This window comes from Mus musculus, chromosome 1 (assembly GCF_000001635.26).
Source record: "Mus musculus strain C57BL/6J chromosome 1, GRCm38.p6 C57BL/6J".
Taxonomy (NCBI): Eukaryota; Metazoa; Chordata; class Mammalia; order Rodentia; family Muridae; genus Mus; species Mus musculus.
Genome location: NC_000067.6, coordinates 23,761,368 through 23,776,390, shown reverse-complemented (window position 1 = coordinate 23,776,390; position 15,023 = coordinate 23,761,368). Strand labels below are relative to the sequence as shown.

The 15,023-nt window shown below is 46.0% G+C and overlaps 1 protein-coding gene across 1 annotated transcript in view; it reads right to left on the bottom strand.

Annotated features, from left to right (window-relative positions):
* B3gat2 (beta-1,3-glucuronyltransferase 2 (glucuronosyltransferase S)) overlaps nucleotides 1-14,465 on the bottom strand; it is an 85,940-nt gene extending 71,475 nt beyond the window's left edge. Inside the window, exon 1 of the mRNA NM_172124.2 lies at nucleotides 13,163-14,465. Within this exon, the coding sequence (NP_742122.2) occupies nucleotides 13,163-13,756 (594 nt within the window). The 5' untranslated portion in view covers nucleotides 13,757-14,465. The remainder of the gene's footprint in view (nucleotides 1-13,162) is intronic.
* Nucleotides 14,466-15,023: the final 558 nt, after the last annotated feature.

Here is a 15,023-nt window from a genome sequence, read left to right as displayed (position 1 = left end):
TCCACAGCCTTCCCAGTGTTCCTGATTTCTGGGGAGGAGATGCTCAAAGAGCTAGTAGGGGAGTTATCCTGTTTACCTGGTATACATCACCTCACGGATTCCTTTACCAGCATGCTTCACTTCACAGCTACACACAAGCACCCAGCCCTCTATCAGCCCTGTGAGAAAACCAAATGTTAGGGCTTATTAAACATCAACCTGACCTCAGGGACACTGTGAAAATGAATTAAGCAACATCACACACATTGACCTAGCAGGGTGAGACATAGCATGTCATTGCAAACATGCGCATATATGTACACACAAGCATACCTCCACAAGCTGCTTCCTCTGAGGTTGTGGAAGTAGAGTTTCTAGGTCAGTCAGGGCTTCAGGCCACATATACTTCTTCATTTACTGTCTTTCTATCAGCCCATCAGGGTTTAAGGACTGCGGTGCAGTCCTTGAGTATGGACACAGACAGTCCATGCAGATATAGGCACTGGGGAGGGGACAAACTCCCAGGTATCAGCAGGCCTCTGTGTGTTTCCTTTCAGACTGACACACTGAATTTGGGCATGTTCTATGCCCTTCCTCTCAGTCTTAACTTCACAGCAGGGCAACATTCTCACCCACCCTCAATTCTACTAAATGCACTGTCTCTTGTGATAACAACCTCTCCGGCACCAGACAAAAGTAATTAGAAATATTGCTGTCTTTATTAAGAAAGTCGATGTCGCTAATGAATGGGTAATAAATCCTTCAGGGATACAAGGGGTTTCTAATTATTCATTCAACCCAATTGAAAGAGACCCAGCCATCAATACATCGCTGCACAGGGGTCACCATGTGATTTTAGTGTGAAGCTGAAGAATTAAAAAGCTTTAGAAATATTTTTTAAAGAATTAATTTTAGAAATAATTTTGACTTCTTCAGGTCAAAGAGGCTGACTAAGAGATACATAACTTATATTGTATTCAACCCACAAAAATTAATTCCAAATTGTATTATAGCTATGTGTACTAAGTAAATGTTTAGGGTATCACACTGTAATAGTTTTGAAGACTCAGTTGTATAAATAAACACACCAATATCAGTATATTACACTCTGGAAATCACATCATTGACAATTACTTTAAGTGATTTATTAAGACTTAGATTCACGTGGGTATATAAATTTATAAAATTCTTTGGGAAGTTACTGCAGGCAAACAACATTGAGGACTACACATCAATGGCCACATTCTAGCCACAGAGACTTTAGGGATTTAGGGATGGCTGAAAGAGAGAGGCAGTCACTTGCATTCACAGGCCTGGGAGCCTCTAGAAGACCTATGGACAAGCCCCTCCCTACCATCTCCTGCCACCCTCATGGTCTTCACTCCTGCAGGAGAGAAGTTGTAACATAATATTTGGAAAAGCAAAGCACGTTACTACCCAGCCCTGGTTCCCTGTAAGCTTTGTGTCTTGTCTAAGACCTTCGTGGGGATAGGTTCCAAGCAAAGGCAGCCACTTGGGATCTTAACGCTTTCTCTTACAGGGGTAGAAAGTATATACTCAACGTCCCAGGAAATGAACTTAAATATCCAATAACTGTTTCTAACCAGTTGGGTTATAAACCCCCTTCTTTCCCACGAATCTGTTCTTTATAAGATATTATTCTTTCTCACCTAGGCAGGACATAAGCTGTCTGTCATTTGGCGAGTATGCCCTGGGTCCATGCCAGATGCCAGGAATACATGGACACAAATGGAAGCTGCACATCCTGGGCTTGTCTTAGGCTCTCACGCCACCTCAGCCGCTACCTCAGCCCTCCTAAACCAACCAAATCCACCCTTCGCGTCTCAACCCAGGTGCCCCTTTACTGTCTGTGGCTGGCGAGTTTTATGTTAACTTGGCACAAGCTAAGTCATTTTGGAGGAGGGAATCTCAGTTGAAAAATGTCCCCACCAGACTGGCCTGTGGGCAAGGCTATGTTACATTTTGTTGATTTACCATGTGGGAGGGCCCAGCCATTGTGGGTGGTACCAACTGAGCCAGGAGTCTTGGAGTGTGTAAGAAAGAAGGCTGAACTGTGCTCTGAAAGCTTGTCTACCAACTAAGTGCTCCAACACAGCTGTTGTGTGCTCCCAGAGTTTCACTTAAGTATTCAGGCCTCTATATAATTTTATTTACAGCCCTGAGGTACATGTGGATACCAACATGGCTTCCAGGCACAGAAACATACTTTTCTCCACAAAATCCAAATGAGTCCTTAAGCCACTGTTTAGGATGGAAGCAGTTTCTGACCAAGGCTGCATGGTAATACACTGGGTATGCTCTCATTAACACTTATTGGTAATTGATTCCCTTCCCCCATAGTCATTATAAATAAGTCTTATCACTACAGAAGAAAAATAATCTTAAGATTTTCTGGTTTTGATACCTGTTATAGGAGTCAAGTCTTGAAGATGAAATGTTCTCTAGAGAGAAAGCCATAATAACAAGGGGAGAGGAGAGAGAGAGAGAGAGAGAGAGAGAGAGAGAGAGAGAGAGAGAGAGAGAGAGAGAGAGAACACCAGCTAGCCAGGAAGAACGAAAGAAAGAAAGAAAGAAAGAAAGAAAGAAAGAAAGAAAGACAGAAAGAAAGAAAGAAAGAAAGAAAGAAAGAAAAAGAAAGGAAGGAAGGAAGGAAGGAAGAAAAAGAGAGAAAGAGAGAGAGAGCAAGCAAGCAAGCAAAGAAAGAAAGAAAGAAAAAAGAAAGAAAGAAAGAAAGAAAGAAAGAAAGAAAAAAGAAAGAAAGAAAGCAGTCTGAGCAAGCCATGGGGAGCAAGCCAAAAGGCATCACTCCTCCATGGTCTCTGTATCAGTTCGTATCTCCAGGTTCCTGCTTTGAGCTCTTGCCCTGACTTGCCTGGACGACAGGCTACAGGATTGTCTTAGCTAGGGTTTTACTGCTGTGAAGAGACACCATGACCATGGCAGCACTTACAAAGAACAACATTTAATTGGGGGTTAGCTTCCAGTTTCAGAGATTCAGTCTATTATCATCATGGTAGGGAACACAGCAGCATCCAGACGAGCATGGAGCTTAAGGAGCTGAGAGTTCTACTTGATTGGCAGGTGGCAGGAGAGGACTGTGCATCACACTGGGCATAGCTTGAACATACGTAAAAAAAAAAAAAAAAAAAAAAAGCCTCCAAGCCTGCCTCCACAGTGACACACTCCTCTCACAAGGCCACACCTCCTAATAGTGCCACTCCCTATAGCCAAGCATCCAAGCACAGGAGTCTATGGGGGCCATTCGTAGCAAGGATGTAGGATGATATAGGTCCTTTTCTCCCCAGCTTGATTTCAGTAATACTATTTTATCAGAGAAACTAAGAAGTGGTCACAGATCATATATATATATATTTTAACCAGAATCCTTTGTGGTATAAAAGCCTCATTTTATTCTCGTCCCTAAAGTTATTCTGGCACCACCCAAGGGTGTAACTAAGAGACAGATTAATGCAGTTCCACTTGGGTATAGACCAAGAACCCTCCTCTCCTCCTTTCACGAGGCATCAAGAAGCACAGTTCAGATATCAGGAGCTGGTGCTCGAAAATATGTAACTCATGGGCACAGGCAGTTTTCTTCACTGACTCTCCATGCCACAACACTTGCAGCGGGGAGAGGGTGGGGGTGAAGCATTCCAGAAAGCACGCGCTCCCTGCCTGCACCCAGCCTTGCAGGCGGGGAAGCCCAGCCCTCCACTGGCTTTTAGCTTCATTGACAAACCTCCTACTTTTGTAACTGTTAATAAGGCTGCCTTCCTAACACATGGGTGCCCATTCACCTCCTCCCTGCGTAGCATGAACACTTTTGTTACTATTTAAGGGGTTCAAGTCAATTTTAACAGAGACATCGAGAAGATTATCTGAATGCCACTTGGGGTGCAGGACTGTTTTCTGGTATCAAATTTCTTCTGGAGTAATAAATCCTTTCAGCATCTAAATCTCCAAATAATTCATTCAGTAAATATTTAATGAGCATTTGCTACATGCTAGCACGACTCCAAACACTGGAGTTACAGAAGTAAATAAAAGAAAACCCCAACCTTTGTATTCCAGCTGGAGAAGCAGGCATAACACATCTATCATATTATTTAAGGTAATGCTAGTCATAGGTTACTGCTTTCTCGATACTGTTTGTATTAGACACACAAATACTTGCCTATCAGCTGGGTGACATGTAAACCCAGTCCTAGGGAGACCAGTAGGGAAGGTCAGCCTTAGTTATATACCAAGATCCTATATTAAAAGTAACAGCAACTTGTCATATGTATAAATATGTAAATAATAAAACAATGTATGTATGTATGTATGTATGATATATGTATGTATCAATTTGCTCCCTATCTTAGACAAGCTCTGTTGGAAAAAGTTCACTTTCCCAGTGGGCATTTCTGTTACTAGATGCAAAGCAAAAGCTAAATACAGAGCAAAGTGTGCCCTTTGCACTCTGTGTGTATTTTCTAGCTTATGGATTTACACAAAAACATGGCAGTTTCCAGGAAAATGAACACAACAGGTGTGACTTAAATAGCACTTGCAAATATTGACAATGGAAGACTTTTTTGCAGGACAGGTTTGGACAGAGATGCTCAATTTTGTCCCAAAGAGCAGGGCCACTCGTGAACATGTAGGATATACAAGTGTCCTCCCCATCCTCTACTTGACCTCTCCCAATGCCAGCCCTGGACCCCACTGGGACATCTTTCAGATCCTTGAGTATTCCACATCTCATTTCCTCAGCTTCACACAGGTGGCTCCATCTCTAGACAGCTCTTTCTTCCTATGCCACCACCCACAAGGTCCTTCATCCTTCAGTTCTCAGATAAGGTATCACTTCCTCAACGACTTGCCACACCAACAAATCCACTAAGGACACAGCCATTCCTCCCATCACACATCAAACATAGCACACTTAGTCTGGACACACATGCCAGGGAGAGCCTTCCCTGGGTATGGTGCCCAGTGTTCCAGTAGATACTAAAATCATATGCGTTACATTGTGATTGTGATGGTGTTTAAGGTCAGTTACATAGGATCTACAGACACAATATATGGGGGAAAGGCCAGCATCTAACACTTTCAGTTTTCATTCGAGAGATGAAGATACAATTTGGTCAGCCCACAGACCTTATTTGTGATGAAGTCCTATGAGATTATAACAGGGTTGAAAATCCGTTGCCCATTGGAGTCCACCAAGTGTGGCAGCATAGCGCATTCTGTTATGTGTCTATGGTGACATGGGTATAAATGAACTGACCATGCAGCCGGCACTATAAGAGTTTAGTTCTGTAACAGCACATGCAATTCTGTGCCCTTGTCACTGGTACTAGGTGACTACACTACTGGCTTGTCCACTTACTGGATTTTTTATTGTTACGTTAGAGTGAAGGACACTTTAAAAAGGACAAGAAGACAGATCACCCTGTACTGGGTGAGCTCATGCTCACTGTGTCTTTGATTTACATCAAGATGTCACATAGGTCTGTATCATAGGCCCATGCTAATGACACAGTCACTGAACTGCACACTGCCTCAGTTCTTTGGATATGTCCCTACCATCAGAGCTGAAGGAACAATAATGGCCTTCAGTTCAAATGGACTCTACATAGTACTTAAGGTTCTTTGTCTATTAATGGAGAAGGTTGATATTAAAAGAAAAAAAGAAGATGACTGAGTTTGCTATTTGTGGGAAAGGACCAAACAATCTGACAGTGGGGGAGAACATGGTTTCTCCCTTTCAGAAAAGCCATCTCTGAGGTTCTAGCTTCTCTCTCTCTCTCTCCCTCTCTCTCTCTCTCTCTCTCCCCCCCCTCTCTCTCCTCTCTCTCTTTTCCCTTGATTTTTTTCTTTACTTCTTTGCTGGTTTCCTTGTTCCTTTATTTCAAGCATGAAAGAGTGATTTATTAATTTTGCTTTTAATGTAGGGGTAGCCCTAATTCCAGAAGAACAAGAACAATCCTACCAGCAAGAAGGTGGTTCTGAACGAGCAGCCGGCCATCAGCAGCCCACACCAGGTGCTGCTGTGCACTAAAAGTCCCTACAAGTACATCTGTGTGTCCCCTGGAGAGTGGACAGCAGCAGCTATCTGCCATCCACACATCCAGCTCAACTCAATTATCAACGATCAACAGTTTAATTATCACCCAGCCCTGTGCCCTGAAATGTCCTTGCATCTAACACTGTCTATTCTGAGAAGACAGAAGGCTAAGAGATCAAGTGGCTGGTATGTACACACCTTAATGTTTACCTGCAGAAAGATAACATCTCACACAGGCCTGAAGCTCATTCGTAGGCAAGGCTGGCTGGCCAGTGAGCCCTTAGATCTGGGATTACAAGCACACCATGCCCACACCTAGTATTGTTTTTTAAAAACATGGATTGTGGGGACCAAACTCAGGCCCCTTGTGCTTCTAAGACAAGCGGTTTACTGACTGAGCCACCTCCCCAGCTCTGGAGATTCTTAATCATTACTCACAGGAACACACAATTTTAAAAAATTATGAGTACAGTTTACATGCAAATGTAGCAATTTTTAACTGACATGAAAAAACAATCTCCAAAATCAAATGGTCTACAAGTCAGAGACAGTGAGGGAGTGTATGAAATAATCCCAAGATCAAACGGCAAGGGTAGGCAGGGCTAGGGATTTGTTGGCTAAGGTATGCAAAATTTCAGTTAGTTCATAAAATACAGAGCATACATAGGACGACATAGCAAATACAGATAATAATCGTAGGTGTTTTAAAATTAAGGACTATGTTAAGCAGTCACCATGAAGAATATATGAGTTGACTGCTAGTTAACCATCTATGGTCTTTTAATAAAGTATATGCTATATTAAGACATCATGTTGTGGGCTGGAGAGATGGCTCAGTGGTTAAGAGCACTGGCTGCTTGCTCTTCCAGAGGTCCTGAGTTCAATTCCCCGTAACTACATGGTGGTTCACAACCATCTGTAATGGGATCAGATGTCCTCTTCTGGTGTGTCTGAAGACAGCTACAGTGTACTCATATAAATGAAATAAAAAAAATGGCATCCTATTGTACACGTATTTACAATTCTTATCAATTTTAAATAAACAGTGGGGTTGGAGTTATAGCTCAGGGGTAAAATGCCAGAATTTAGTTCCCAATACTCCTCATCCATAGAGTTTAAAACACAAAATTAAAAGAGTTGCTGCAGTCAAGAAGGAAGAGCAAATATAGTGGGGCCAGCCAGCACTTCAGGAGATTTCTGCTCCATGTTTTACACAACTGTGTTCGCTAAATGGGAACTTCTGGGAAGCCAGTTGTTCGAGCTAGACTTGGACACTCTGATTCAAGCTCTTGTCCCTGCATCTACCAGCTATATGACGTTTTCAAGATACTTTGGATACTTCTACTTAAAGTGAGGATACTGTTTATAACAACTGGTGCAAAACAGTGAACCATCATCAAGTTTTATTGACATTAAATTCCCTCATCAAAAGACTGCCTTCCTATCCAAATACAGAGAGGAAGGGGGTGCTGGTATTTATCTCAGCAGGCACCGTCAACCTTGAGATGCTACAAGTAAAACTCAATGGATGGGGTCAGCAAGGGGGCTCAGCAAATAGCAGTGCTTCTTGTCCAAGCTGATAACCAGACTTTGATCCCTGAAGCCCACATGGCTGAAGGAAAGACCAATTGTTAAAATGTGTCCTCTGATCATGGGTGTAGCTTCTGACATTTCTAGGAGACACAGTTTCACAGTAAACTCCTGGTTCCTCGGGCTCTTACAATCTTTCTGCCTCCCTCTGCAGCAATGACCCCTGAGCCTTGGGTGTAAGGAGCTGCTTTATAGTGGTTGAGACTGAGCTCCACCATTCCCTATTTTGCTTGCCACGGCCTTCCATAATTATTTAGAGCGGTGGTCCTCAACCTGTGGGTTGAGGCCCCTTTGTGGTCAAACGGTCCTCTCACAGGGGTCATCTAAGACCATTAGAAAACATCGATATTTATATTTCAAGTCATAATAGCAGCAAAATTACACTTATGACGTAGGAACAGAAGTAATTTTATGGTTGAGGGTCACCACAACATGAATAACTGTATTAGAGGGTCACAGCATTAGGAAGGTTAAGAACCACTGGTCTAGAAAATATTTTTGACACTTATTTAAAACTGTGCTCTCTCTCTCTCTCTCTCTCTCTCTATATATATATATATATATATGCATATATATATATATATATATATATATATATATATATATATATATATCAAGTGCAACTGAAAAAAAACATTATGGTTTTGCTTCTGCAAATTGGAAAAGCATTCTATGGACGGCTATAACATTTTCACTTATGTTTTAGAAGAGGATCTGAGAACCACACAAAACCCAAATTTCATGCTCCACTAGCCCTGTGAATCAAACATACAATGATGTGTTTCCTTACCAGCCTGCAGAATATCCTAGCATGAGAATTGCTTCAATCTCTATAGCTCGGCAGGGCTGAATCCCGTGACACTCGCGAGCACACACCTTGAACACCACCCGTGGTGGCTAAATGAGGCTGTCCGACTTTTGTTCTATTTGCTTTTTCAGCATGTCTTAAAAGCAATTACTATTCTATTACTGTTCACACAAGAGAAAATTTACCAGATCGTAATTTAGAAGCAAGTGGAACAGACAGAAGAAAACAGAGCCACCTACTCTAGTATCCAAGAGGCAGCAAACAACAACTTAAATGTTTTGAAGATACACATCTGTCACACCAAATGATACTCTGGGCATGTCTTCATGCCTGTTCATGAGAGACTCGTCAGTGAAAAGTAGGCAGAGAGGAGGAGAGGGGCAGGAAAACCCAATGGGAAGAGGCAGGTCGGCCATGCTTTTAAACCCAAATTGTTGTTTCTGGCCCATTAAAACATTGAAGCCACTGGTCTCAGGAAAACTATCAGAGCAGAACCATAACTCAAGTAATAATATTCATTCAGAGGGCATGAGGATAAATCTATAGATCTAACATCTAGAAAGCTGGCTGCAGTTTTACAGTCACTAAGAAGTAAAACAATAAAGTCGTGTTTCATCAGTCCTATGGCCTATTACCACGGGCTCAGAGGGAAAGACGTAATATACACGGAATATGCTCAGGGCAGCCTTGCCAGGCTACACCTATGAGAAGCTCTTCGGCTTCTTTACAGAGAGTTCCCTTCAGCTAGGCCACTAGGTCAGGGGAAAGAAAGCAAGAAAGTCAGGCCTGCTTTCAGGGTGCATTGGTGCCTATTGGGAAGGGCTGCTGAGCACTGTGATCCCAAGTGTCCGACTGGGCTATGGCTCCTGTAAGCAGCTTGCAGAAGGGAGATGGTAATGCTTTAAAAAGCATCAGGACCACAGAAGGCCACTGCTCTGGCTGCCCAGCACGCAGATAGGTAGCAGCATCCAGAATGAAATCCCGATAGGGGGCCTTTTGACCCTTTCATCCTCTGCTTTCTGCAAAGCCTTCCACACTGTCTCACTGGCTGACTCGGTGTCACTTGACTATGCAAAAGCCTTCCACACTGTCTCATTGGCTGACTCCGGTGTCACTTGACTCTCTTAGTTGGTTTTTGCCTTCTGTCTTATCTTGTTAAGATTAAAGTTTTGGGGTTTTGCTTGGCAAGTGCTTCTTCTTCTTCTTCTTCTTCTTCTTCTTCTTCTTCTTCTTCTTCTTCTTCTTCTTCTTCTTCTTCTTCTTCTTCTCCTTCCTCCTCCTCCTCCTCCTCCTCCTCCTCCTCCTCCTCCTCCTCCTCCTCCTCCTCCTCCTCCTCCTCCTCCTCTTCTTCTTCTTCTTCTTCTTCAAAAACAACAAAAAACCCCCCAAAAACAAAAACAAAAAACCCTTTCAATTCAATTGATTTGCAAAGGTGAAACTACTTTCAGCTGAAAAAAAATCACTTTAAGCTTGGGAAAGCCTTGAAGAAGAGACATCTGGTCGATAGCGCTATTGAAAATATGACCAGCTATAAAGTCCCATTTATCTGTACTTGTGGCTTTTATTAAAGCTGTCCAAATGCTTTGCAAATAAGCTTTCCCAGAAAGCTCAATCAATGTAGACAGGCCAGCAGGATTATCAGTGGTCCATCAGGGGCAAAACGCCACTGCTGCCCACTGAGAGGCCTGGAGTAGCTGAGGTGCCGGAAGCCTGCAAAGGCCCTGCTACCTCCTTCTCGGTAGACAGCTTCCCAGGCTTCAGCTCGCACTCAGCTCCATTTGCAGATTGATTCGGTTCTCGTTCAGTGCAAACACTCTTTCCCTGGCAGCATGGCTCAGTTGAAAAGGGAAGCTGAAAATTAGTTAGCTGTACAAGAGGGGGAAAAAAAAAAAAGATGCTATCCCAGTTACCAGAGAGGAATAATTGAATGCAGATTGCCTGTTGCGTCTTTAATTTAATTTGGAGGCCTTTCATTTTTTTACTCTCCTTCATTTGAAGCCAATATTCAGTGAGCTAATTTGTACCTGCTTCATTTTCTTCCTTTTATCTTGCTTTTTTTTTTTTTTAAACCATCAGCTCTGGAGATTAGAAGCTCTATGAACAAAAGATGGAGCTAGCTTTGAGACATTCTTTCCTTACATACTATGAATTACTTAAAAACAAATTTGTACATGTGGTCAATAGAAAGGGCAGAGATACAGGCCTCATCTCTGTAGCCTCTCTTCGTCTCCCCCCCCCCCCCAGGAGCTGAAGCACTGAGTAGTTTATGGGTTTCTCTCTTTTCTCCAGGGGAACAGTGTCTAGACTGAAGTCCACCCCCAATCATTAATTGCAGAAGGGGTGCAGAGTGAGTCACCCCATCAATAAAACCAAGCATTAAAGGCAAATAAACATGAAATTATAGAAAGTATACAGGAGGAGGCATAAAGCCCACTAATCAAGCACATTGGGTGTCATGTTGAGATTGTAATAAGGAGAATAAGATATGCAACCCCCATTAACAACAACGAAAGCCCAATTTGTGAGTATCTATAGCTGGGAGGCAGGACCTGGCACGCTGAGGAAAGGCCCTTGCCTTAAACTGCTTCTGAGAGAGAGGTTCTGAAGACAGAGTGTCCTGCATCTTACGGTGACAAAGGACAATACACGGCTGTGTATTTTGTGTATCTTCACAAAAAGTTACACAGGGTCTGAAAAATGTATTATTAGTAGTACACTAGTTCCAATTGTAGGACATGTTTGTGCCTTAAAAGTTTCACTTGCTTTTTTTTTTTGAAAAAATTATTTTCTCATTGCCAATACAATATTTTTCCCTCCCTACTCTTTCCTCTCCTTCCCAACCCCCCCCCCCACAGGTCAATGGAAAAAAAATCCCCAATTTCCTTCTGCTCTTTAATACCCTTCACACAAGCTCTCCTTTCATCAGGGGAAGTCTCAAAGGAGACTGTATCTGAATTGTCTCCCTGCCTGCATGTGCCAACTTTTCTACTCCTTTAACGCCTCGTGCCAACAGGCTGAATGCTGGCACAGAAGCAATCCTTCCTCTTTTCCAGCTTAGCCCCCCTCAAATGTCAATTAGCAGCAATGTGCACTATTTTTCTTAAACAAGATGACGCGTCATAGGTAAAGTGATTTCAGAGTTGGGCAAGAAAGACTTGGCTTAAAAATAAACAAGCATTTAGAGTTAAAAGGTCTGCTTCAAAACACAAGTCCTCCTTTTAGAGGAAAGAGCAAAGAAACAACTTAACTTTAAAATAAAAGTCCAGCTTTAAAGCAATCATTTGATAACCCTAATCATGGGTATAATAAAATCCATGCTATACACTAAACCAAGCTTATTTCTCTGGGGAAACATGAACAGCAAGTCCCATGGAATGAGAGTCTAGAGAACAATTTTTTTTTTTTTTTTTTTTTTTAATACAAGGAAAGAGTAGAAATGAAGGGTGGCAAATACTTTTTAAACGGGAAGGGTATAGTCATTGTCCTGAGGCTAGGAAAGCAACCTGACACTAGGTGACACTAGGTGGGGGGCACTTAGGGCATTTGATTGCTGGACACACAGTTGTTTTATGAATTCAGTGTCCTGCTCACACAGTATCTCCCGAACGTCCAGTTTTCTGGGGGTAATGGAGGAGCTGGGAAGTCAGGGAGTCTTTAGGAGGCTGGATGTCGAGGAATTTTAGGTGGAGATCTACAGTCCCACGGGGCAAAGAAATTAAGATTTTATTCAGCTGTAACTAAGTGTTGAGGCGTGCGGGAGAGAGAGGAAGAGGAAAAGAGAGGGAGAGAAAGGGGGGAGGAAGGGAAAGAGGAAGGGAGGGAGGGAGGGAGGGAGAGAGAGAGAGAGAGAGAGAGAGAGAGAGAGAGAGAGAGAGAGAAATCACCAACCCTTACAGACCTACAACATTACCACAAAACAGTCTCAAGAAAGGCCACCGGCTCTATCCCTGTGGCTGCATGCAGGTGGCCTCCCAGGGAACACAGGCCACTTCAGCAGCAGGGGGCGGGGCAGCGCTCAAGGAACTCAGGCCAAGCAAGAGTGGCTTGATAAATTCCACTCAGAGAATGGCCCAGCAGGCCATTCGGGTGATGCCTGGGGCAGGGGTGGGGGGCGGGTCCTTAAGGACTGGGCAGAATAATTCTAATTCATTTGCCAATGCGATAGGTAAAGACCAAAGGAAGACCCTCCCTCATACACGTAGGTGCATGTACCAGGGATCAATCTCACACCAGGGGGCTGGCTGTACTAGAAGAGATTGGTCCCTAAGCTGAGTTGTTAGTATCAACTCAGTGGGATGATATGTGGGATAGTACCTTTATCCCACATTTGTCTCCACTCAGAATCACCTGTAGGCACTGATCCAGTCTCCAAGAAAATCAAGCCTAGCTCCAGCTTTGGGCGTCATCCAGTTGGGCAAATCACCTGTACTATTATTTACTGAACACAATCCCGGACAGGGCAAGACACCTCGGGGCAGACTTCTCCACCCACCAACACCCCTTCTCCACCCACCGCAGCCAGCCGAAGAGGCTGTGGACTGCCCATCTTCAGCTGCTCCACGCCGAGTGCGGGATGCGTGCTCGAAGGGACTGAGAACTCAAAAGTGTACAGGAAGCACAAAGGGCATGCAGACCTTCGGGGCCCAACCGCCCCTTGTCCCCCCTCCCCCCCACACACACCCTACACCCCACCATCGGCGCTGGACCACTACCTCCTGGAAGAGCTCCAGACTGTACGTGTTGTCATCGTCGGCGAAGAAGAGCACGCCGGGTTGCGCGCTCTGATGCTGATGCCTCTGGCGCAGCCAGGCGAGGCCCGCGTTGCGCTGTTCGGTGGCGCGCGGCAGCCACGGTCGCTTGTAGCGCCGCGGCGTGGGCACATGCAGGTGCGTGTTGGGCAGGCCGGCCCGAGCTAGGAAGCTGCTCACCAGCTCGCTGCGCGTCGCCCGGTCCTCCACCAGGATCCAGTGCAACTGCGCCACCTGGCGGAAGGTGTTGGCCAGGCGAGTGAGCTCGGCTTTCTGCACCGGGCGACTGTAGGTGGGTGTGATGGCATAGATGGTGGGCAAGCGCGGCTCCGGCTGCAGCTGAGGCCGAGACTCGTTCCGCTTCTCGGCAGCGTCACGCCCGGGGCTACTCCGTCGGAGCGGGACTCGGGAGCCCCCGCAGCCCACTGCATGGGGAGAGAAGTAGGGACGGGAAGTGAGTTGGGGCGCGGGCCTGCGGGGGTCCACGTCCAACATGATGATGACAATCAGGATCCAGGGCAGGAGGATGAAGAAGCGGCTGCACAGCGCGGACTTCATGGTGCGCGCTCCCCAGCGTCTCGGACACCACCCCCTGCAAGGACTAGGCTCCGGGTAGGGGACCTCTGTGTGCAGTTAGGACAGCGGCAGCGTCTGCAATCAGGGAGAAGCCGCAAGCGCGCTCCCCTTCCGGACTGGGGCGTTGCGGGGACCTGGGCGTTGTGGGGTCGGCGCAGATGCAGGGCAAGCTAGAACTCCAGGGGGTGCAGGAGGACCGGCTAGGGTCTTGGGTCACTCTGGATGAAGTCGGCGGGAATCTGGACACGGTCCAGCCGCACTCCGCAGGTCCCGGAGTTGTGCCGAGTGCAAGCCAGGCGGCGGTCCCCGCTGCGCTCTTTTCCCGAGTGCGAGCCTGGAACGTACCAGGCGTTGTACCTTGCCGCTCCTGTCCCGCGTCGCTGAGGGCTAAGAGGATCCAGCTGCTGGCCTGGGCGAGCGTTCCGGGACCCCTTTGAAGGCGGTTGCCGGGAATGCTGAGGGCTTTCCTCCGTCACATGTCGGCCGGTGCAGCTGCGATCCCGGGTGGACACCGAGGATGCTGCGTCCCTAAGCTCCCGTTCGAGCGCCGCGGCAGAAACCTGTGCCGCTCTCTCCTTCTCGGAACCTCTCCCGGCTCCAGACAGCAAGATCCCAAAGCAGGGAAAGAAAGAAAAAGCGAGGGGGCGGGGGCGCTGCAGACTCGGGCGTCCTCCTAGTGCTCCGGTGGGAAGATAGCAGCGCTGCTACTGGCGGAGAGGGGCTGCGGGGCGGAGGCGGGAAGGGCCAAGGCTCTCTGCGGGGTCTGAGCCCGGTGGCACCAGGCGCTGCCTGCGGGCAGAGGCAGGGGGAGGGAGGAGGATCTCTGCTGGGTTGCGCGACCTCTGCCTGGGGTGTGTGTGTGTGTGTGTGTGTGTGTGTGTGTGTGTGTGTGTGGAGGTGGTGGGTGCTGTTTTCAGATCGCCCCAGGGTTCAGCTCACTGAACTGCTGCAGGGTCTTTGGAGATCAGCCAAGGAAACCCATTCACGTGTGACAAGTCCGGAGTCCTAAAGAGGGCAGAAGGAGAAAGAGGGAGGGGACAAAGCGGTCCTTCCCTGGCTTGAGGGTTGGTGTACAGAACCTCAGCAAAGAGAACCACTTTCTCTTGAAAGGCAGAAATCAATAGAATCCCACAGAGATGGAGGGGGTGCCGCACATAGGTGTCTGGCATGTGTGCCAGCCCATTCCAAGGAATCAATCGCAACTGCTCGGCCACAGTTGGATCTGTGGGGGACATTTTGACAACTCCGG